The sequence below is a fragment of the Tachysurus vachellii genome, chromosome 17 (assembly GCF_030014155.1).
Source record: "Tachysurus vachellii isolate PV-2020 chromosome 17, HZAU_Pvac_v1, whole genome shotgun sequence".
Classification (NCBI taxonomy): domain Eukaryota; kingdom Metazoa; phylum Chordata; class Actinopteri; order Siluriformes; family Bagridae; genus Tachysurus; species Tachysurus vachellii.
In genome coordinates, this window is record NC_083476.1 from 15,325,233 (window position 1) to 15,351,189 (window position 25,957).

The 25,957-nt window shown below is 36.7% G+C and overlaps 2 protein-coding genes across 2 annotated transcripts in view; both read right to left on the reverse strand.

Moving 5' to 3' along the window:
- The window catches only part of arhgap32b (Rho GTPase activating protein 32b), a 103,197-nt gene that overhangs the window by 65,533 nt on the left and 11,707 nt on the right, over nucleotides 1–25,957 (reverse strand). The window lies entirely within an intron of this gene.
- LOC132860402 (balbiani ring protein 2-like) lies at nucleotides 6,630–8,017 on the reverse strand. The gene is made up of 2 exons (XM_060891590.1): nucleotides 7,986–8,017; nucleotides 6,630–7,227 (listed from the first exon to the last, which is right to left on the reverse strand). The coding sequence occupies exons 1-2, from the start codon at nucleotides 8,015–8,017 to the stop codon at nucleotides 6,630–6,632; spliced, it is 630 nt and encodes a 209-aa protein (XP_060747573.1).

Genomic DNA, 25,957 nt, shown 5'->3' on the forward strand with positions numbered 1-25,957 from the left:
CTCTTATTAGAGCAGGTTAATCAGCAGCCATGAAAAGAATGATTGCAGGTACATGGCATAATCTATTACAGATCCATGTAATCTGAAAAATAATCATCACAATATTTTCTTGTTTGGGATTACCAACCATACCGCCACCCATGTGTCCCAATGTCACACATTTGCCATGCTACCAATTTTTGTGCCCTATTCAAATAGAGTTCTTGTAGGTCCACCCTGGAGTCTGCTGAAAGCATTTTGGGCCCTTAAGAGTACAGGTGTGCAATAGGACAAATATATAATATGATACTCAAAAATGGTTCAACAATATACAAAATGCATAATATGGCCAAATGTATGTGGACACCCGCCCATCACACACATATGTGAATCGTCCCCAAGCTGTTGCCAACGCTGAAGCACCATGGTGTCTAGTCTTGAATGTCTTTGTATGCTGTTGCATTAAGATTTAACAAAGCAATTAAGCTAATGCTTCTTTTTTAAGAGATTTGCATTTGCTCCACTTAAATTTGGTTCGGCAAGTTGCCGTTTTATTTATTTATTTTTAAAATTATTACAATTTTTATTGATACCATAAGAGTTAGTCCACGAGCAGGGTGCAATTTGTGTCTCACTGATATTAGGTTTATAAATATGTATGTAAAGATAAAAGATATTTTGATGCTATGAACATTTAGTATTTTAAACATGGATAAGATGTCTTTCACAGCAGCATATGGGCATATTTCCGATAAGCCGCTGAAAACATTAACAAAACCTCTATAACACTTTCTGTAGCATTTCTGCTGGTCACAGTTCACATTAATTTCATTTTACCTCGCAATGTAATATTTTAAAATACTTAAACAAATACCTACAAAAAGGATTCTCTCTGTTGTTTTTTCTTTTCAATTCTGCTTTCAAGAATCCTGTCACACAAATTATAGACTGAAAGTATACGAGCAAATCATTACAATGTCCTTATATCATTAGCATGGATGTTTGTTACTTGCTAAATCTGTTAGTCTTATGTTTAAACTGTTTTTATTTAAGCTATGATCAGCACTACATTATAAATATGTAGTAAAATGAGAAAAAGAGTTGCAAGTGCTAAACCATGCAGCAATCACAGTCACACACACACACAATGTCTAACATTATATGACAAGCTGTTTATTCTCCTTTCCAACACAAGGGATTATCACCCATCCTAGATAAGTACTGGTAATCACTAGTATGTTAGTTACTGGCGATGTCCATACATCACCTTAGCACCCAGCCCTATACAGTATAAAAACCAGTGGTTAGGTAAAAGCCAGAACATTTGTTTAAGTAAAAATCTGCCCTCTGGGATCCACTGAGAGCAGCATGACGGCGTTAAAGGAGACACGCCATCGCCTTTCTACTGAGCTACTGTGCTGTGAACCTCCATGGAGCCTTTCTCTGAAGTGTTTAGTCATCGCTCTGAAAGGCAGCTCTGCTCCCTGCTTCTTTCCATTCAGCTCAGGATTACTCATACCTGATATTACATACTGAATGGTGGTTAGGGCAAAGTAAACAAAATTTAAATTGCTTTGCCTCTGCCTAATTGACTACATACAATGAACAGAAATCTGGACAAACATCTCATCACCCCATATCCAATCACCGCCTCTTGTCTTTCTGTGAATGCGTGGGCTTTCAGTTTAATATGACAATCAGTCCTCTTTTACTTAAACAGAACAGTTGGCAATGTGCTGAAGGCTGAAAAAGGAAACCACCCATCAGCTGACAAATTGATAGAAATTACAGACATAAGCAAAGTTCTATACAGGAACAGGTCAAGACCAGTTTTTGCTATACTTCATTCTAGACAGTAAGCAACATCTATAACGCATTATCTGGAATATTTTTATTATTTGATTTCATTATTTTATTACATTTATTCTGTCAGGTTTTGTGTAGTTGTTCAGTATCGCTTCTTATTATAATACTATTAGTTGATGAAATTCGGTGGCAAACTGACACATGACTGGGAGGAAAAGAATGCAAATAATTAGGATTATACACTCAGGTTTTTTATATATAATCTATTAGTGGCATATATATATATATATATATATATATATATATATATATATATATATATATATATATATATATATATATATATATGCCACTAATATTTATGAAACACAATCTAGTTTTTACTGGTACTTTATATGCCTTAAATTACAACCAGACAATTTTAAAATAAGGTAAAATGAATATCCCATGGCTGTCTCACTAGCTGTCAAAGTATTTGACTCAAAGAGTTCAATGCCACATCGTGCCATTCACAGGGATCACGTTTACACAGTCTGGACCCATTTTTATTTTTGTTCAGACGAACTCTCAGTGTGGTTTAAAAGTAGATAACGATTACATCAGCTGTAACCTAAGTAACGAAAAATAAAGCAGGCCGCTCAAGTACAATATGAATGACACCAATTTTATGTTCATTAAAGCTATTTAAACTGTCATTGCTTTATTTGTTAAAAAAAAAAAAAAAAAAATTCACATTTCTCCCCTGTACTAGAAAAATGTCTGTGTCCTTTTTTCAAGAACCACTAGAAGTCCTGTCTAGATATAATATATGGATAATTGTGAGTGTGTCTGTATTTAAGTTTGTAATTATGCTTTACTGCATACAAGTGGGCACAGGATATTGTGCATTTGATTGATGAATTCCAATATTATTATTATTAATATTATTATTATTATTATACATACAAAATATTCACCTACAATTTAAGCTTATCTAATAGAGCCTTCATAAAGCACAACCTTGTTGTTTTATAGTGAGTTACTGCCCAGCATAATATAGGTAAACAGGGCAAAGAAAAGAAATCAAACACATAAAAAAAACGTTCTTTGAAACATTTGAATCACACGTTCAAAGGCATCTGAAGAACTGTATCATATTATGGTGAACAGCAATTAGTATTATGTTGGAAAAGCAGACATCCAAGTCCATCATTTCTCACAGATGCAAAGGCTTTGAAGAATGAACCAGTATCCAATTACACACAGTTCAGGACTTACATTACAGCACTCAAAAAAAAAAAAAAAAGAATTAAATAAAAAAAGAAACCATCTCTTCTAAAAGTACAGTAGCCCTATTCCTTATCAGGCACAGGCTTTAACCAAGTAGAAGCTTTAGAACTTTGCTTAATGCATTATATAAGGCATGAAATTTTGGCTGTTATTTTTATTGTTCTTAATAAAAGAGAACTGTTAATGGAATTGCAACTGTTTGTTGTCCAACTTATTGCTTTAATTAGCCTCACATATTCTTACTCAATGGAAAATGCCCCAGTTGGCTTTACAGACATCTCAGTCTGGTTGAAGGACCAATTCACTGTTTCAGACATGTGTGTAATTCTAGAAAATCCCTCAATCCATCACATCATCATCAAGCCTGGTTTGCCTCAATTGTTATCATTATCAAGGTTTGTCACAATCCATGGGCTAACAATCAATAGCCAGCTTGTCTAATCTTGCATGCTTTATAATACTGGGAAATTCAAACCATGCTTGACAGAACAAATGTTCTCATCGTCTCATGGCTTAACTCTCTGCTACAAGTGTATATTATTGAGGCATTGCAGATGATCCAAAAGACGGAAGTAAATTAATATAAGTACATGTGATGGTGTTCTTCCTCTGACTTCACTGACTTCCTATATATAGTCCACAATATTTTCTCAGAGCACTATATGCAGTCGTTTGTCTGGACACGTGCTGAATTCCTATCATTAAGGTCAGTGATTGACTACAGTTGAAATGTTGGAACAGAACAGGAACTACATTAGATCTGCAGATTCCAATAAAACCTTCAAGAACACATGAAGAACACTTTTGTCCTTACATTTTAAAATGAATGACAGAATTTGCTTTTATTTTCACTGCTATATTATTTGCTATATTGTCCATGATTCGGTAATTGGTAACTGGAGAGACAGACCTTGCTTGGCGCTTACTATTACACTAATTAGTACAGATTCTACCCACTTCCATGTGCCTTGTGGATGTTTCATAGATCTAGCATTTCCTATCTATGCTAGACCGTATTACTAATCTTGTACTATTGAAATGTCACTGTGCAACTCTAAGCTACAGTTTCATGTATATGTTTAGGCACACTTGGCTTTGTTCCTTTTTAAAGTGAAAAGAAGTAACACCATGACAACTGCATTAATCAGATGACTTCCCCTCCAGCAAGTCTAATCTTTCTTGTTATTAATTTGTATGCCAAAATTACCCATAAAACATAGGCATAATGTAGCTGTTGAAGACATTTTACCTTGACCCTCTTGGGATCAATTCCAAAAACTCAATCTGAATCAGTGATTATTAAGCTGGTTATAATTGTAATTCCATGTAAATTCTACACGTCCATGTCAATTTATAATGTAAGCAAAACAACATCTAGTTAAGCCAGAAGCATTTAGGAAACAAGCGCTATAGACAGAGGAAAAAAAAAATTAAACACGATTTCTCCAAAGTTATTTTTGGAGAAAAAAAGGAGCAGTATTTAATTAAGAACACTTTTCCAACTGTTAGGAATACATGTGGATCCATTTTACTTTGGTGGTTGGGTGGCGGCCAGTGGCATATTAAACACTGGAAGGGTTGATGGAAGAATGGATTCCAGTAAATGTCAGCAAATTTAAAAGCAAATGTGACACAGTCAAGAAACAGAAGCTGACAAGAGGCTGGCATCTACAACAGGGCAATGATCCAAAACCCACCATGAAATACTTCAAGTAATGCATGTACATGTCGACAGAATGTACTGAGAGTCAAATGGTAACTGAATTGTAACTGAAACTCTCTAATTCCCTACAGACATGTGACAAATTGGCCATCCAACACAATGCAAAGCAGCTGCTCTTCATCTGGGATATAAGCATTACATTAAATAAAAGCATCTTCATAAAAAAAAATAAAAACCCATTACAACAACCACATTCTTCATTCTAGGCTGAACACTGATAATGTCAGATGAGTATTTTAGCCATTTCATTAATCCACATCTGAAACAGGCAGTCTGCTTGAGGGCATTATATTATGACCTGCTATTTATAAAACACAATAACTTGCTTTGACTTTGACAGAAAAAAGGTTATGCTCACAAGCAAACGCTTGCTTTCTAAATAAGCAAATGCTTAGAAGAACAGTGCAGCGATCTAAAGCCAGTGAAGAAAAGCAGAAGCAATAGTCAGCGCCTCTGGCCGAAAAAGAATGACAGAAACAGAGCAAGTTGTGCCACCTTAAATAATATGGTCACAGAACAACTGCTTTGTAAAGATTTCCATATTCAACTCTTACACCTGAAGGAATGTAAAAATGTCATGGGTCTAACTGGAGTGCCCCGAATTCTGTGCTCCACAAGCTTCAACTAAAGCCCACAGAAATCATGATGACAAAAGCAGACATTAATTAGAGTAATATGGTACCTTGTACCAGAGAAGGTTACAATTATGACAAATGTATCAGCTCAGAGTTTGAATCAGGCACATATAAAGCATGTATAATAGTAATAGTACCTGCTGACCACTTTAGCAAGAAACAATTTTACACAGTGTGATTAAACTGACAATTCACCTAAATCTGAATGTTCTTCGACAAAGTGCTTTGGCTGCTTTTCCCAAGAAACTTTGAGTTCTGCCATGAAACAATTAGCACAAAAAAGTGTTGCCTCCGTTAAAGCATTGCTTATTCTTAATTAGTTTCAGAAAACAAAAGCACACCGGGTGCTGTTAAAGAGGAGGTGAGTATAATTCCCATGACTGAGGAAGGACAAATGATCAGAGAATAGGCATGTTATACAATAGGCAAGCAATAAAACACAGTGGGGTGCACTGTTTGGGAAAATGATGATAATGCTGTGCGATGCGGTGATGAGTCACTGTTCTCATTCAAGGTCTTGAAGTACCACTGCTTTGCATTGATTTTAAGATTTGCCCTGCCTAATTACATGCTCATTTTAAATAGTTCTCAGTGTAGATGGATAAGTGGTATTAGCATCAGGGTGTATGTGCTCCAGGATCGGGGTAAAGCTGGAACCAATGTACAAACAATGCAGTTTGTAGCCTTCGGTCTCACTGGAGTGGCACCACAAAAGCAGAACAGACAGGCTCTGGAGCGACTGCAGATCATCAGCCAGCACATCTCTGTGTAGGCTGGAGGTCACAAAAAGACCTCTAATTAAACATTCATTCTGTATTAGGAATGTTCCTCTCACATAATACACAGACAGTATATGAGCTTAGCTCGTTGTCCATCAGTGTAAAGATCCTTTCTATTTTAGGAAACAGGTGCACAGATTCCAAATAGCACATACAGGGCAAATGTTGGGATCGTATTATTAAGGGCTTAACTTTAATGAGGACATCATTAAACGGTTGCATCACAGTTCTATTTTTTTAAAAGCATTATCAACTGTGTGTTTTCTTATTGGCCTTGCCCCGGTGAAGGAGTTTCCTCTGTGTCTGCAAGTAAAGGCAACATGGTGTCAGTTGCAGTAAAGGTGGTGTTGCTAAGGGGTTTATTAATCACAGTAGAAGAGTTGTGGACACTGGGCTTATCGGTTGTAGTGAAGGAAGTGGGGCCACTGGGTTTATGTGTCAAGTGGAGGAAACAGGGCCACTGGGTTTATGGGTTGCAGTGAAGGAAGTGTGACCACTGGGTTTACGGGTTGCAGTGAAGGAAGTGTGACCACTGGGTTTACAGGTTGCAGCGAAGGAAGTGTGACCACTGGGTTTACGGGTTGCAGTGAAGGAAGTGTGACCACTGGGTTTACGGGTTGCAGTGAAGGAAGTGTGACCACTGGGTTTACGGGTTGCAGTGAAGGAAGTGTGACCACTGGGTTTACGGGTTGCAGTGAAGGAAGTGTGACCACTGGGTTTACGGGTTGCAGTGAAGGAAGTGTGACCACTGGGTTTACGGGTTGCAGTGAAGGAAGTGTGACCACTGGGTTTACGGGTTGCAGCGAAGGAAGTGTGACCACTGGGTTTACGGGTTGCAGCGAAGGAAGTGTGACCACTGGGTTTACGGGTTGCAGCGAAGGAAGTGTGACCACTGGGTTTACGGGTTGCAGCGAAGGAAGTGTGACCACTGGGTTTACGGGTTGCAGCGAAGGAAGTGTGACCACTGGGTTTACGGGTTGCAGTGAAGGAAGTGTGACCACTGGGTTTACGGGTTGCAGTGAAGGAAGTGTGACCACTGGGTTTACGGGTTGCAGCGAATTAAGTGGGGCCACTGGGTTTATGTGTCAAGTGGAGTAAATGGGGCCACATATTAAGATAATACTGGATTAGCAGTGCAGACTGGGGTCAAAACTTGTGGTGTAGTTTCAAAAAGCATAAAAATGGTGGATATTCAGTGGAAATCGGTAGATTGGATAACAAAACTGACACACTGGGTAATGACAGAGTGGACGTGGATCGAGTAATGACACAGGGCACAGGATAAAGCCAAATAGCGAATTTTCTAAAAAAGAAAGATACCCTTAGTAACTGAGGCTATAATAAAATATAAATTAACTGTACAACTGCATTTCCGTCATTGTAGTAGTATGAGTAGTAGCACTTTCTTTTATGCAAACCATTAAATGAACCTCTATCCCTATATATGCCTCCCATGCTAAGATATTTATTTTACCGCTGGTCAGTGAGGTGCGAGTGTGCTTTGGCCGTGCAGGACTTTAAAAAATGTAATATACTTCTGAAAGCGGAATGGTGTTTTAGAGATAAATAAAATGATGAATGTGAGAACTGATGCCAGCCAAAGCTTTACAACGGCACATAAGGTTTATAAGTACTATAAGAGGTGTCCACCAGACTGCAAAATATATCCATTTCTTAGGACAATGCAGGCATTCTTGTCAAGGATAAGAGAAGCAAGTGATGAGGAGCTAGTTACGTTATTTTGTGGTCGACGTGTTTAAAGCACTTGAGCAGAGTGTCATGCGTGACGCTGACCAATGCGCTGCTCTGAAGGACAAACTCGTCATGCTGTCCTTTCCACAAAAACCATGGCATGTTGTTGAGCTTTTAAATCTGTAAAATTAAATGACCAGACAAGGTGATTTAAAGGTCTACAGCAACTCAATCATTAGCAAGAGCCAGTTGTGTGACTGTAAGAACAGGAGGAACAGTTTTCACTGTGAAACTATGGTAAATTGTGCTAATTGTTTTCAGGTTTACATCATCTGCTTTAATACTTTACTTTAATTACTTATTATTAAACTATGAATTTATAATTACGCACTCTCTACACTAATAAGATGATGATTATGTAGACAAAACTAGAACATAACATAGCTTCCACAGCCTGACAGTAAAGTTAAACGGTTTTGTATATTTCAACCCTCTGTAATATCACTTGATCGCATTGCCTTGCTGCTTCCTCGGGTTAATGGACTAAATAACACACCATAATAATCCAATCAGTAGCATCCACGCATTAAATACAAATAGCTGCACTGAAACATCGCATCCTTGCATGAACCCAACTCTAATTAAGAGCAAAACAGCTAGCAGAGTCAAGTCCCAAGTAAATGATGAATAAGCCTCAAACCATTCCATTATTAATATAAGCCCATCAGGAGAGCTTTTTGCCGCCTTTAAAAAGTAGGAAAATTGAGCTGATCAAAATCTGACATTTAAAGTCAGATTTCTGTACAACAAACTGGGTTCAGGAACAAAACAAAGCACAAGCTGATGTCATGTAGAGAAAGCTTTAGCAGTACACTAACAGAGAATCATGGTACAAGTAGGACTAATTTACCATGTTGTATCATGAATGATGCCCTTACATGTACAATGAAATCTTTAATAAGATTAATTTAATAAAAGGTTGCAGTGCAAAACATGTAAGGGCCTTTTTACACCTGGTCACTTCATGTGTTTTCTCTGATCCTACAGCTATCTGATTTGTTAAAACTGTTCCATTTACATTAGGCCACATAAATGCGTCTTTGCGAATCAGATATCAATCCGACCTTTCTCATTTCCAGGGTAATTGTAATGGAACACGCTTTGGTGTGTGCGGTTTTCAGAATGCAATCAAAAAGAAGACAAAAACAAAACATTTACTGTTTGTTTCTGGCGAGATGCATGCCTTGTGAGTGACCTGCGCGTGACGTACTTCCGTTTGGGACGAGTATAGCGCTGACGTATGTGGCTTGAACAACCACGTTCATTTACACCTGTCCAGTTTCATCTGAAATGCGTCCCAGACCACCTCGTGAAGTGGTTTGAAAAAAAAAACGGATATATATCCGCCTCGAAAACGTTTCGGAGGACATTTAGAACTGTTGTTTTTACGATCGGATAGCTATCCAATCACAAAAAATGCATGAAGTGACCAGGTTTAAAAAGCCCCTATGTGACACAGAGTTGTGGTCACACAGCCTGATGTGATGCAGTGTAACTCTTACCACCCTTAGAAATTATTTTTCTAACACAGAATGTCCTGAATATTTTATTCTCCTTTTATCACAGTAATTAACTAACAATTAAATGTTTCCTTAAATCAAAAACAACAGCTTATAAGTAATCAAATAAAGCAATTGTAGTCATGAAGCTATGTTTAAAAACAACAAAACCTGCGCTTTTTATAAAAAAGCATATAAAAAGTCATATGTCATGGACGGCTTCGACGGTTTCCGCTTGTTTGTAGTTCTGTCATTTTCAATAAATCTCCCAGTTTGTTTTTCTATCCCTGCATTTGGGTCTGAAATTTTGTTCCTGTGAAGGCAGTCATTTCGTGACAACATAGAATTTAACCTTTTTATCCAATAATACTTGCAATAATTCCTTTTGCGAAATGACCGTTAAACAAGCTACTCCTTGTATTTCTCACTTTATAGCAGTTAGAAACAGTCCATCTGTTTTTTCTCTAGAATTTCTATGGCTTGAAATCTTACTGAGAAACTACGAAGCTACTAAACGTTTTAATCCCAGTTATTTGAAGGGTTCAAGTGACTGAGCTGTTATTATTGAATCCATAATGCATTAGAACAAGTGTATTAATATAAACCTGTTATTTGCCTTGCAGCTTGAACTACTTTCAGAGCTGTTAAAGAATCATCCAATGCCAATAAATCAACATTTGATATTCTAAAATGAATTGTTAAATACTACTAAGCACTCTGGTCACTTATTAATTTTTAGATACAGAGTGATTCAGAAAATCCAAATTAAATACAAAGAGAAAATTCCAGTGATGGAAGCCTGAGCTTCACTGTGAATTTGTGTCCCTTTACTAAAGAAAATCTCTACAAAAAAGGGCTCCCTAGTGAGATCCCGAGGGACAAGTGCATTCTGATAGCTAGAGCACAAAGCCAAGACATCCTCTCTATTTCACTCCTGCTCTCATCAGCAGAAGTGTTTGGTCTCGCCTTCCAAACAGCACTGACCCTAACACAGTGAGTATCACATATTCATTGGGTAAATTATAGAGGGATAGCACAGGAAATAGGCTGCTGCCCTGAGGACTGCATCATATCTATGTGACAAGTCGGTAGTGCATGGGTTCGGATTTCAAATAGCAGTGCATAAGCCTTGAGCTAGTGTAAAAGGACACACACAGACACACACACACACACACACACACACGCAGTGTATGACAGTACACCCACTTCTACTCTCTCCCACACTTATACTGTATATGCCAACTGTATTTGAAAGAAGAATATTTACATTTGTTTATTCTCCGAGGACTTTATTTACTCTGACTGGTCAAAACCTTTCCAACAAAAACTGTCAGACCAGAGAAGTAACTACCTCACTTAAAAAAAAAAAAATAACCTTCCGGACCATTTGTAATGCTTAGTGAATGTGTAATCAGTCCTGCTACGGCCCTAAGTGCCTTCTTAGCTGCTGCTAGACATGAATATGAATTAGGGCCATTTCACATGCAGTATTTATTCTGAACCTTGGTCTGTTCACCTCCTTTTTCTTCAGGACAAGTCTTTGGACCAAAACCAAGTTCAGCATAGTTCAAAAATATTTAAAAAAAAAAAAAATCAACCCCAATAGGACTGTACTGGCCTGATATTGAATATTAGTAATGAAACAACGTATTGGCTCAGAAATTCCATCAGATATTTTCTCATGTTATTCTCTGAAACATTTTAAACCACGTATGTGTGTTGCATTGAATGCACAACACAAATTGTTCAAAAACACAGCATCATTGTGTCTATTCATTTTAAAAATAGACGGTTGGAATGACTGCAAGCCTAAACCTGAGTGCAGAAAGGATACATGGAAAAAACAGCATTGTGGAAATGCAGTGTGTCCTGACTGTTGATGCTGAAGAATCCACAAAAAGAATGCTAATACTAATGATTCAGTACTGTCCATCCATCCATCCATCCATCCATCTTCATTATCCTCCAAATTATTTTTAGGAGTTGGGAGGAAACCGTAGAGCCTGGCGGAAAGCCACACGGACATGCAAATCCATACAGGGAACGACCTCTGTTTAGGATTAAAACATTGACCATGGAGCTGGGCACTATTTAGGTTTATTTATCAGCTTTGTATTGGCTCACTTTTCCGAGTGTTTGGACAATTTTGCTTATAAAAATGTCCAAACAGACCCAAACAAAAAAAAAAGTATCTAGACTAATAGGTTGACCAAGGGCTCTAATTATTTGTTCAAAACAGCAAAAGTACATCCACTACTAAAGATAGCTACAATTCAGCATTTTTACAAGGAAGAGTACTTCACGCCCCCGTGTCGGGGATGATTCAACACTATGCAGTGAATCACCTAGCCTGTCTGTTTCACACCATTATTCTTTTGATCAATAGATAGAAACGCAAGCTATACGAGATGTTGGCAGAAATGACCTAGCCATGTATGCTTGAGATGCTGCTGGTGATTTAACTGCAAATATTTTACATTTCCCATCATGCTATCAGTTGTTGGTGTTGACTGTGAAGTTTCCAAGGAAATCTATTCGTGAGATACTATGATCTAACCTGCCAGACATATGAAGAAATGTTGTTCATGCTCTGGTGAGAGTAGACATCAGTCTCCCCATTCAGTCATTGTGTTACCGAATCTGTCCCTGCTGTCGTGATATTTGACACTAAATCAATGGACATGAGACCATGAGGAATTCTCCTTCGCTGTCCCTTCCTCTCCCTTAGCAATCTGATCTCATGTGCTTAAGCCTCAGCAATAAGGATATCTGAGATGTCCTTCAATCATAAATTCATTCCCAACAGCAGCCAACAGGCAACGGGCCATGCCTTTTCTGGAAACACCCAAACAAGTCAAAAGGCATTCGTATGTAAATTTACTAAACACAATACTTGACCTTTGAAAAACTGAAAGAAAAAAAAAAACACTGGAAAAAAAAGTATCAAGATCTCCTCAATTTAGAGAGAGTTTTTTCCATAATATATATTTTTTTTAAAACCTAACTAGTTTCAGAGTGTGCAGTACCAAAAAAAATTGTTTCTTATAGCTCTGGTCAGCAATTACAATTTGATTACGGTCAAATAATACATTTATAAATATGCTAGCGCTGGCAGCAGAAGTTAACAACACAGACAAAGGGCTTTCAGCACAGTCCACTGCAATTAAAAAAAAAACAAACAAAAAAACTGTTTAAAAACTGCTGTAGAATGTTTTTAGGGGAGTCCACTTTTGGGAAGCCAGACACAAAACAGATATGAACCACTGTGGTAAGGAACCTGAGCAGGTAAACAAAATAAAGGTATTAATTGTAATAGAAGATAAAACGTTCTTTTGAAAAATAAACGGTGAATTAGGCAATGATCAAACACTGTCTATCCACGTCACCATGAGACTTAAAAACTCCACTAGCAAGCAAAAATACCCTGAATATAAGCAAATCTAATTATATCATTTCAAGCTTGGAATTAGTCAAATGTTCAGCCATACTGTAGTTTGATTTAATCTTTGCTTTCCTCGCAAACACAAATAACTTAGATTCTTTTTTTACAGTGCTGTACTGATTGCCCTGGATATCTTCAACTCTTTTCTGCAGCTGGCTGTAACTAAACTATGAGCTAATTTATGCTCCTTGGGGGTAACGTGAGATGTTTGACATTTCAGTTAATATTAGGAGTGAATGTCTTGTGCCTGAATGCCTGGATTTGCAACCTCTGACACTAATGGATGATACTTGTAGTGTAAAAGCAGACTGTGTGGTAGAAAAATGGACAAAGGTGATTTTAACCCTTGTGTTGTCCTCCTATACAAATTAGGAGCGCTGAGTCAACTTGACCTTGTCTGTTTTGACTGCTTATAAAAAATTAACTATATATGATAGCCTTTTTTTTTTTTTTTTTTTGCCCGATGAAGCCTGAGGTAGGCACAGGCTCCCCGTGACACGAGGTAGTTTGGATAAGCGGTAGAAAATGAGTGAGAGATAACTTTTTTTTTTTTTTTTTTTAACCTTTTTAGTCTAACTTGTTTCCAACATATTAAAATATATTTTGCAAAAAAAAAAAAAAAAAAAAAAAAAAAAAAATTATATATATTTGGTATAATAAACCTTATTTATATACAAAAATGCCTCATTTTTTAGTAAAAAAAAAAACTACAGATGCACAAAAGTTGATGCACGATTACAGGCTGGAATATATGAAGGGCAGGAGATTGTTTTGAAACCATTTTGACCATTTTTAATTCAGCAAATAATAAAACCTGTTTTTTTCCAGGCCAAATTGACTTGAATGCTTATAAATCAATAATTCTACAATTAGCACCATTCTGTGTGTAATATCTATTTTACACTTGTAATATGTATTTTGCCAACCTGACGTCATCTGATCAACCAACAACAGGCTACACACACACACTCAAAAACATGCCATAATTTCATGTGAATAAAACTTTGTTTACCTCCTTATGTTTTGTTTTATTATACTTAATTTATGAATGATAACCCTTATGAAATTTTGCCATGTTTTGAGTAAAATAAGCAGAAATTATTAAATATTATTTTGTATAACCACTGACTGATAAATGTCAAACATTACTCAGCATATCTCCAGGCCAAAGCTTACTGATGCAACTAAATTCATAAATAAGCGAGAGGAAACAAATATGATTTGAATATGAAAACACAATGTGTGTGTGTGTGTGTGTGTAAGTGTAAAGATTGTTGGTAGAAGAAGAAGAGAAGAGAAGATATTGTCCCCAGCTGGACAAATGCATATAACAAGTGTGAAATATTTACAAATGATTGTTTTTATTTTTTAGAGGGCCAATGAATTGCAATGCCCAATGCTTGTGTGTGTGTGTGTGTGTGTGTGTGTGTATAAAGTTGTTGGTAGATCAGATTTTTCCCCCAGCTGGACAAATGCATCTAACAAGTGTGAAATATTTACAAATGAGTAGCTTTTGTTTTTTCTTGAGGCCTAATGAATTGCTATGCCCAGTGCTTGTGTGTGTGTGTGTGTGTGAAATGTTTACAAATGTGTAGCTTTTTTTTTTGTCTGGAGGCCAACTGAATTGCAATGCCCAATGCTTTGAACAGTGTTTGTTTGTGTGTGTGCGTGCGTGTGTGTGTAGCATCATTTCGGTAGATCATATTTTGCCCTCTGCTAGGCGAAGGCATATCAAAAGTGTGAAATATTTATAAATGTTTGGCTTTTTTTTCTTTTCTGGGGGCCTAATGAAATGCAATGCCCAATTTGTGTGTGTGTTTGTGTGTGTGTGTGTGTGTGTGTGTATGTGTGGGGTGTGAGTGTGTGTTTTGGGTGCGTGTGTTAGTGGACATTTTACGTGTGCATTTTTGTGTCTGTATGTATGTTCATTGCGCTGAAAAGGGCAAAAGTGTGACCTATTGCCCCACTAAATGTGGCCGAGTCAAAATGACCAAAATGACCGAGTCAAAATATCTTTTTGACCCCGCGACAACATGACGGTTAAAGCACTCTGAAGATGGAGGTTCTCATGACTACCAAAGGTTTTCTTGAAGTAACTGTTACCACCACAAAATTGATTGTAACATGTCCCAAGTGTTTCTTCCTATATCATAAAAATTTGCCATTCGTCGAACAGCAATTAGTGCTTTTGCATTTACGACATTGTGCACATGCCCTTATCCAGAGTGACATACATGTTTATCTCATTTTATTCAACTGAGCAGTTAAGGGCCTTGCTCAGGGGCTCAGCAGTGGCAGCTTGGTGGACCTGGGGATTGAGCTCACGACCTTCCGATCTGTAAACAGACACCTTAGCCACTGAGCTATCACAACCCATCTTTCAAACGGTTTATAGTTACATTTAATGTTATAGAGCACCCATTAAAAAGGTTATTTTCTGTTACTGCTTTATATTGGCTATAAACAGCCAAACTTTACCAGCCACTCTTACTTCTCTTTTTTTTAAATTAATAAGGTCGATAATTAAATACATAAAAAAAAAAAAAAATAATTAAATCACAACATGTAAGGTTCCAAGAAACCATAAAATGCAAACTGTTTTATATAATACAAAAAAACAAATACAATTATTACTGTTTGCATCTGCATATGAAGGAGTCCCTTTGAATAACCTGAATGTTAAAGTGAGTGCATTAAATAACCTGTGATCAGAATTACAGCTATTATTACTCTGTGCTCTGTGGTATGAGGTATCAGTTAAAACTGTTTGTTTTATTGGCTGTGGCATGAGACAGGGATGGAAGAAGGTCAGGAGAAATAGTATGGCAACATTAGCCTTTCAAAGGTGTCCTGAAAAATAAAAAGGAAGACCAATTGAACCTTCCTGACAAAGCAAAAAGTACCAGCTTATGCTTGTCTTTCTCGCTCTGGAAAGTGTAAAAGCAACTAATATATCAGTGTAATAAAGCTTCTTTACAAAGAGAGAAGGAAATCGTTTATCATAAGAATAGCGAGTTGTGTAATGCAATTCTCTTGTAATGCAGTTCCTTTTACTTTTAAGTATACTGCCATCAGTATGCTACGCTGTCAGAGTTGTTTTTTTTTATTCTGAACAGGGATTAAGCACACAAAAGAGAGAGCAGAGAAAAGCAGCTCTGTGGGAGAAGCTAACGAAATCTTAAAGCCTCCTTGCAATCAAAGCTGTACCAGTACAGAAAAACCTTTATTACAAAGAGCTGACATCACTGACCGGTTTTCAAGCAAAAATGATATACGAGAGAGAAAACTCTCTTCTGTTTTCCATAATTACCAGAGTACAGCATAGACAATGTTTCTTACAAGAGACTCAGCCCTTTCACTAAGTAGAAAGGACTTCATGTTCCCAGCTATTCATGAGTCATATGTCCTTAATTTGACCTCACAATGAGAAGATTTTTCAAGACATGCCATTGTAAGATTAGTTAAAGAGCCTAGTATAAAACTCAGCAAACAGAGGCAGTAAAGCAGCTAAGACCTTGAGAATTGGAGATTTAGATAATTAGATATTTCAGCAATGCTGTATGTAGAACTCCTGAAGATTAAGGATTCACTTCAGGGACAAATCTCCTCTTTCCCCTCACTTCTTGATGGTGTTTATTTTTCGGATCAGCTATAATTATATTGAATTTGCACAATTAGACACAGTATGTATATTGTCTAAATTTTGTGCTATTTTGTTTTGTTCCTCTGTCGCATAATATAACTTGCACTATATTGCACAAATACACAGGTCTATAGAGTCTCTGTGCAGGATTATATAAAACCTGACCAACTCTGTCGTTATTTTATTTGTTATTTCTTTTCTGCTGCAGCATCCAATGAGTTTTGTTATACAAAAAAAAATGTTTAATAAGAACATCTGTACCCTTGTTCATAACCTGTACGCAGGTCATACAATTATGTGACAGCAGCATAATGCATGAAATAATGAAGACGCAGGTCAAACGCTTTGGTTAATATTCACATCACACATCAGAATGAAGAGAAATGTGATCTCAGTGCCTTTGACTGACATGCAAGCTGGTGCCAGATGGTCTGGTTTTGAGTATTTCAGAAACTGCTCATCTCTGGGGATTTTCACCCACAACAGTAGCTAGAATTTACACAGACTGGTGTTAAAAACCGAGAGACAATTCAGTGGGGTGAAATATCTTGATAAGAGGTCAGAGGAGAATAGCTAGATTAGACGCCTAGAGTGACGCAAATACCCACTCTTTGCAATCGTGTTGAGCAGAAAAGCATCTCACAAAGGCACAGCACACTGACTCCTGAGGCTGGAATAAGACAGCAGAATACCACATTAACTTGATCCTGCTTGTCAGAGAACAGTGCAGGAAATCAGCAAAACTGGATAGATCAGAAAATAATCGTCTGGCCTTTTCCACTGTTTAACTGCAAAACTGCCATCTCACTGCCATCTCACTTTTTTTGGCACCATTCCATGTAAACTCAGTAGTTTCAGCTCACTTTAATATGGGCTATTTTGTGTTGATCCGTGAATTATAATCGCAGTTATAGTCATGTATATATACATTTACATATATTTACATATACATTATATATATACACATATACATACATACATACATACACACACACACACACACACACACACACACACACACACATACATATATATATATATATATATAATATATATATACGTGTATACATGTATATATACACACACACACACACACACACACACATATATATATATACACACACATATATATACATATATATATTATATATATATATATATATATATATATGTGTATGTGTGTATATATATGTATATACGTATATGTATATATATATATATATACGTATATACATATATATATACACATACACATATATACGTATATACATATATATACACACATACACACATATACGTATATACATATATATACACACATACACACATACATATATATATATATATATATATATATATATATATATATATATATATATATATATATATATATATATATATACATTTATATATATATATATATATTCTTTTAAAATATACAGTGATGCCTCGAGATACAAGTGCTTTAACATATGAATTTTTTGAGATATGAGCTGTGATTCGACCAATTTTTTGCCTTGCGATACGAGCAGATTTTTGAGATATGAGCGTCCGAGCCGCCGCCTCCGCAGAAACAAAGATCCCCGACAACCACGTGTGCTCTGTTTCCCCCGCCTCAGCTTCCCGCGTCTCACTCGGTTAAAGCCGCCTTTACACTGCACACGACAAACGACGGTCGATAAACAGGAAGTCATTCATTTCCTATGGAGAGTCGCAAAGGTGCTGCGTGAGGTGCTGACCATCTGCGGATCCGTAATTTTCGGATCCGTTTTAAGCGTTGGATCCGTTAAAAAATTTGAACTTGTGCGACTACACCGCATCTGATATGCCGACCGGACAGGTTTTTATTAAAATGACCGGCAGATGTTAGTGAGGAAAGAGTGACAAAAAAGGCAAAAACAAGTGAATAGAAAAGCAATGAAGAAAATTAAGCCAAATGAATGTAAAGAAAACAGAAATTGTAGCAATTAAGTTCAGTTAAGTTAAGAGAATTCCGGATAAGTTTGTTAATTTTAGTGAAGTTTAGTTAAGTTCCATTTAAGTGTAAAGTAGCATTAAGAGTGTACAGTAGCGAGTAAGTGAACGAAAGTGAAATTGTAATTCCTCCTAACTCCTCCACCTGTTTACTCCTCCCTCAACCTCCGTGCGCATCTTCCGTAAAATAAAACCAGTTTATTTTTTTAACATTCTCTTTTATTACTGTATGTTTTTATACAATATATGTCATTTATAAATACAGGTACTGTATATTTTTCATATTCAAAACACATGAACAAAACAACTGGAGTGGAATTTTGCAAGCTGGAACGGATTAATGGGATTTCAATTCATTTAAATGGGGAAAATTGCTTTGAGATACGGAGCAATTTGAGATACGAGCAAGGTCACGGAACGAATTAAACTTGGATCTTGAGGTATTACTGTATATAAAAAGAAAGAAAAAAGAAAGAAAGAAATCCGTTTAATATCTATAGTAGAGTTGACACATGAGCACTATAATCAGTTAGAAACCACAGTAATTTTATTACTTAGGAAATCTAACCCAAGAGGAGTAAAAAAAACAGTCACTTGAAGTGACAACAATAAAAAGCAAAATTACACTTGTAAAATACTGAAGAAAAAAAACTCAGAAAAAAAACCCAGTAGAAAAATAAAAGTGTGGCACTGAAATTTATGTCGAAGTGTCAAAAGGGTCAAAATCTAAATACAAGAACTAAAATTAAAAGCCACAGGAATCCAGCATTTGAGGGCTTGGACATTATCTTGGCACGACAGACTGTGAGAGTGAGGAGTGTGAGAAGCCAAGACGGGCGCAGCATTAGAGATGAGTGAAGCGGCCATCAGCATCACATCAATAAAGCTTTTGAAAGGGAAGTCTAGGGGATGTGCAGCTAGCAGGAGTACAGAGCAAATGCTTGGACCCTTTTCATGGCAGACAGGGCAGCTGGTGACATGAGGTAGTGTTGAGTGCCAGCATCGGATCAAACAACACAGAGGAGCCTGTGCCAATGTGAAAAGGGCAATAAATGAATACGGTTAGCCTATAGAGCACAAAAGTACTTTCTAAAAACCACAAAGCATTTAGTAAACAGTGCACAGCAATTTAAACACTGCACACTAGCTGTAAGAGATGTTTTAGTACAAATGAGACTATATAAGGATAAATAAATAAATAAAAACTCACATATCTGCCAAGATCTTTTTTCCCCAACTGTTGAATATAAACGAGTAAAGAAAGCAGTAGGGATTGTAGTTTTTAGAAGTTTTTTTTTGATACTCATATAAAAAGTGTTATTGAAACCGTGAACAATAGTTCTAAATAGCCATCTTGCTGGGACGCAGTGCTCTTTTTTCCTATTTAAGTTGCTTTTTTCTTCCTCAGACTTTAGCAGGTTATAAAATTTGTTATAAGCATACCTTTTTTCGAAAGCAAATTGTTTCCAACTGTTTAAAGAAATTCAGCTCTTTAGAAAAGCGTGAATGATTCCAATCATTTAATCCCCTGAACAATCAGGTTGTGACTCCATCATGAAACCATCATACAGAACATTTGTTCTTGTTAGAGAATGAAATCATTTAAATCAGTATAAATGAGTTGGAAAATTGTGTGTCCCAATAATTCAGATTTTATGTAACCACATGTAACTTTTACTAGTTTTTGGACATCGGTTGGTAAGCAATGTCACGGACCAGTCCCACTTTAGCGACATATTGGTCTTTCTGTGGTCAGCTTTCTAGATGCAGAAGCTAATCTGCATTGAATCTTTATTATTACCGTATTTTCCGGACTATAAGTCACAACTTTTTTCCCACGCTTTGAACCTTGCGGCTTAAACAATGACACGGCTAATATATGGATTTTTCCCGAAATATTTCAATTTTTTTTCTTTCAAAAAAAAACACATTCTGTGACGTGCTCAGTTTTTTGGCGACATGAAGCTTTCATAAGACCAATGAAATTGCCGAATGGGTTAATTCCGAAGGAGATGACTTCAGTGGTTTCAGTGCACAGGAGGAGGAAGATAGTGACCAATGACTTTCTTGGTAGGCTACTGTTTATTGCTAATTTTTTTTTGTTACAAGCCGTGTTTCAATAAAGCCTATTTATTTTTGTGACAAGCCGTGTTTCATTAAAGCCTGTGTAAAGTTAAAGGTAGGCCAATGAGCAGTAAGGGGCGGGTCTTGTCGATATGGGCGGAGAGAGTGTTCAGTGCGCATGTGTGACATTAGCAGAAAGCGGTTTTAACATTGACATGGAGGATAAAAACAAAGAAAGAAAGCAAAAAAAGGCTTACAATAAGGCAAGAAGTAGGACCCGTGTTAATATAGGATCAGCTTTCCAGCGCTGGAGGGAACTGAAGGAGCGGGAAGTTGGCGCATATTCACAGATTCGAGTTTCCTGAGTCAATAACTCCTGAGCTAAACGCTGTTACTACACAAATAACACCTCTTTTCTATCTTAGTAATGTAGAGAGGAAGCTACAACCGCGTTTTGCTAGTACCAGCGTTTAGCTTTTCTTCGCTTTCTTTCTTTGTTTTTATCCTCCATGTCAATGTTAAAACCGCTTTCTGCTAATGTCACACATGCCACATATTGACAAGACCCGCCCCTTTCTGCTCATTGGCTACACGTTTGTTTTGATTTTTGTTTTGATTCTTAGTTTGTCGTTCCGACTCAGTTTTCTGAAGCATTTCTCAAAAATCGAAGACCCTTCCTTTAATTTGTTTCAATGTACCTGTAAACACCTGCGGCTTATAGACATGTGCGGCTTATTTAAGTTCAAAATAATAATTTTTTTTTTAAATTCAGTGGGTGAGGCTTATATTCAGGTGCACTCAATAGTCTGGAAATTACGGTAGTAACAATAATAACAAGAGTCTGTAATCTGCTAATGGTCAAAACAGAGTTATGGCTCTGATAATGAAAAATGGTTACAGTTCTAAAATAAAAATAGTAGGGAATAAAGAGTAGTCCTTTAGGACACATACTAACCCAGACTACTGAGAAAAGTCTGCAACACAGAAATATCTACTGTCAAGAACAAAAAATTGTGTAAAATATGACACATACTGTAATGTCATACACTGTGTCTGAGTGACTCACCTCTATATCACGTACAATGCTGAAAAATACGTTAATTTGAGAACTTGGAATGAATCTTTAAAAATCAATAGAGGACATGGCCAGTTTATCATTGCCCAAGTGTGTAATGAATAATTAATATCCTCTAACTTTAATGACTTTTTTATGAGACACAATCCATACTCTTACTAAGCTGTACCCTGAGGGAGAGAATGAGGGGCAAAAGAAGATTTCTGTTTGTGTATTAAAACAGTCTCACTGTAGCTTTTTTGGTACTTTTTATCCGTATTGTAAAAGGCACATGACTGAGTCTGTGTGTTAGAAAATGAAAGCCTACTGGCAATAAGGCGAGATTCGGGTTTTTAAACATTTTACATTAAACCATGTTAGATGTGTAAAGGATACTAAGAGAATACGTTGGTGTTAAATGCAAAAGTAGAAAAGAAAGGATTTAGCGCACGGTGTTATAATTTGCTGCTGTCAGATGTTATGTGGCCCAATTCTGTCAACAGTTTCACTCAAGGGTTTGGAAAATTCCTGCACAGTAAACAATAAACACGGTTAACCTTGTTAATGTTGACATCAATGTAAAATAGAACATATGACTTGAATGAGTAACATGCTCTCATGACCATAAACAGCAATAAGCTGAATCTGATTAAAGATAAGTGTAAGCTAATGATGTTTCGTTCTAATATTCTGTCTTCCCTGAACATTCACAGCCAAGCCTTATTAACACAATGACCAAGCAACTCTGATATAGATTATCTTCATCTAACAGCACATCCAAAAAATGTTCCTCTCAAACCTCGTCCATTAACCAAAATGTACATTTTTACAGCTAATAATGAAAGACACATCATACTTACAGCTTATAGTTTATATAGCTACATTAAATGTTGTGGATTGTCTGAGAAACAAGCTTCTAAAACAAACTTAAAGAATCTAAACAGGACGTGTGCTGCTGTGCTGCTTATATCCTGCATGTAGGAAATACTAGGGCTGGGCGATAAAACGATAACTATATGTATCGCGATAGACACATGATCAATATCAATAAAAAATGTGTTCGATAAAACATTCAATAGTTTTTAATCTCCGTCGGAAGAAAGCAGAGATTGCGAAGCAAGTTTAGTTGCATTAACAAAGGCGCTCACTCTCTGGTAACCTAGCAACGTAGGGAGTAACACGCTAACAGCCAATCATGTATCAGTATCAAGTTTGGTTGCACCATATCGATGTCTCGTGCTGGTCTGCTGGATTCCTCTTTAGTAACCGGCAACTGATAAGCAGAAAATGAGTGCCGCAGCGAGCGAGGAAATTGTAAATAAAAGAGGAAAAGTCAGCTACTTTTTCATATTTCTGCAGGATTTATATTTCAAACAATGTTACTGTACTGTATCGGGTTTGTATTTTATATTCTATATTGAGGTAGACTTGTATCTCAGTCTACCTCAGTTTTTTTTATGTTTACAAAACATAGCACATATTTTAAAACACTTTATTCACCAGAAGGTGAACAGCTAGTGAACTTCCACTAAACTAGCACTAAACTTGCACTAAATTCTCAGGTTTCTCTATGTTTATATTTAACACTTTGCACTATTTTACTACACTTTATTAAGCATTTCTTACATTTTCTGTCATTTTGCACCTTAAATGTTAATAGATAATTGTTAAGTGTTCATTGTGACTTTAGACTTATGTTTACATTTTAATTATTTGAGTTTTCCTGGTTGTTGACATTTCTGTCTTAATAACTAAGGGGATTATGATCAGAGGAAGGTTAAGATTAAAATAAAAATGTTTAAATGTAATATATTTTTCTCCTGGTCCTTATTTTAAATGGGTCATAAAAATATCAATAATTATCGATATCGACCGATATGAAACACTGATATCGTGATACCGTTTTCAGCCATATCGCCCAGCCCTAGGACATACATATTTCTTGTCTTGTCCTAAACTTTAAAAATTTAGAGTTAAAAATAGATTTGAGAGATATTCATTTAACAGTGTCTTTCTGCATTCTTTTCACCCTGTAACCTGAAAATTTATTCCGTTTCTATAAAAAATAAATAAATAAATAAATAAATAAATAAAGGTGTCAGACTCTTGCGAGACTGTCAGCACTTCAAGTAAAGCTGTGCTTGGGAACAGAAATCATTGCTACTGAAACTGCACATTTCTGAAAGGTAGCCTTACAAGTTCCAAGAATTGAAACACAGTCTTTTTTAAACAGGACACAACAGGACACCAGAACAGATAAGACTAATGTATAAGAATCAAAAGAGAAAAATTCAATAAACAGGATGGGAGGCTACACAACAGAGATGCAAGTGTCTAGCAATTAGCCAACTACATGAGCTATAGCCTAATTAGTGACAATGTGGGCTATAAGCCTACCCTAGATATTGACAGCGATTGATAAAAGACCCACCATTAAAGTCGCTGAATTGTTCAATGGGTTTCTGCCACATGTTGTTCTTTAGCTGCAGTTCGATTCATCATGCTCCGAGACAAACCCTGTGAGACTGTCAGCAGCCACGTTTATACCGTTTATACAAGGAGCACAAACTGTTCTTTACACATCCAAAAGTCAGAATTAATTTGGTGTATAATTAATGTATAATTAACTGAAAATCTTTAACATGGTCAGTTTTCTACTCTAATAGTTCTGAACATTTCCCTGAAAGGCAGTGTGTTTGCTTTTTGCATGTTTCTGATCCAGAAGTAAAGTTCTAGCTAAAGTTCTTTCCGATTCTGATGAAAGATGCTCTGCCTCCCTCTGAAATTTTAACCTAAGCTATGCATGAAAATGCACAGTTGTATTTACAGCTTCATTTTTACGATATGAAATGTGTGCTGAACTTGATCATCCATATCGCCAGTCATCCAGTCACTCTTTTAAAATGATGTCTTCTGTCATCTGTATGGACTACGTAAAAGATGAAGATGTGATGGCAGAAGAACGTTTCATTCTCTGACAGAATGAATCTGATGACAAACTGAACTGATTAGGTTTATGTCTGATATCTATGGCAAGAGCTAGATCAAATCATGAGAAAATTCATACTTGCTAGTAAGGCTGCAGCATGAAGAATATGATATGTGCACATCAATAAACAGGTGGCGAGCATGTATACAATGAGAACATATGTTCATACGGTATGCTTAAAACAGGGTTTCTGCAGCTTTCTGCGGTTTAATCAGTCAAATTTAAGACTTTAAGACCTTTTTATGACCATTATGATTTGAATTTATGACCTACACGAAGTACGATAAATAACTTCAGTCATTAAAATTCCTTTCAAAAGTCTTTATTATTGACCTTCATTGAAAGTAACAAGTTTGATTATTTAAAGAGTAATTCTATTATTATAGTATTCAACACCCACAGGACCTCCGCTTTCAGTGTGAAGGTTGATCCGAAACCACTGTGTGTGGCACTGGATGCGACAGAAACGGAATCCCGCGCTGTACTTGGACCGGGTAACGTTAGTGACGGAGCCGAACAAAACTGACGGATCGCCTGCACCCGCTGCAGGCCTTTTACAGCAACGATATGCTTTTCCGACTTTGCATGCGACTTCAAGGCTTTTATGCCTAAACTAGACAGCTCCAACGTCTTCTTACACAGAGTGCAATAGGCTTGATACCGATTGTTAGTGACGGGCTTGAGCCAGCTACTAAACGCACCGTCTTCGAGCCAACAGATAGTTAAAGGTACATTTTCCCATTGTGATAGCCAGGATGATTTCAATTAAACTAAGCAGTGACTCAGTATGATACAGTATGTTTGGAGTTCGTGTGGGTTTCTGTGAAAGTCCTTCCGACAAGTCTGTATGCTGCCGCATGGACCTTGTAGTTCTGGAACGCTGTGATACCAGTGTGATACCACCCAGATTCCTCATACAGAACTACAACAGGCGAAACAAATAAATACCGTTGCCGCCGCGAGCGCATTTTGATTGAAGAACAAATTAATAGACGAGCATATCAATTTAAGACGTGGCTAAATGTTTTTTATGACCTTGTATGGAAAATCCGGACGTTTTTATGTCTTTTTATGGCCTTAAATTCTTATTGTTAAATTTATGACTTTTTATGACCCCGCGGAAACCCTGTAAAAGGCTTTCGAGTTGGGGACGATGATTGGTGAAATAAATTGCTGTTGGTCAATTCATCATCTACAGATCTTATGTCTGCATTGACTTTTGAAGCCAAATTCACTTTGACAGTTTTCTCAAATGCTGAGTCATAACACATAACCTGGAGAGAAGGCAGCACTGCGCATCCACCATTTGCATTTCGGTCAAATTAGAATCAACAAGGAGAATAATAAGC

Coding starts and splice junctions, on each gene's coding strand:
- LOC132860402 (XM_060891590.1), bottom strand. CDS start 8,017: ATGACGAGTTTGTCCTTCAGAGCAGCGCATTG. Junction 7,228..7,985: donor TCCTTCAGAGCAGCGCATTG/GTCAGCGTCACG, acceptor CCGTAAACCCAG/TGGTCACACTTCCTTCACTG.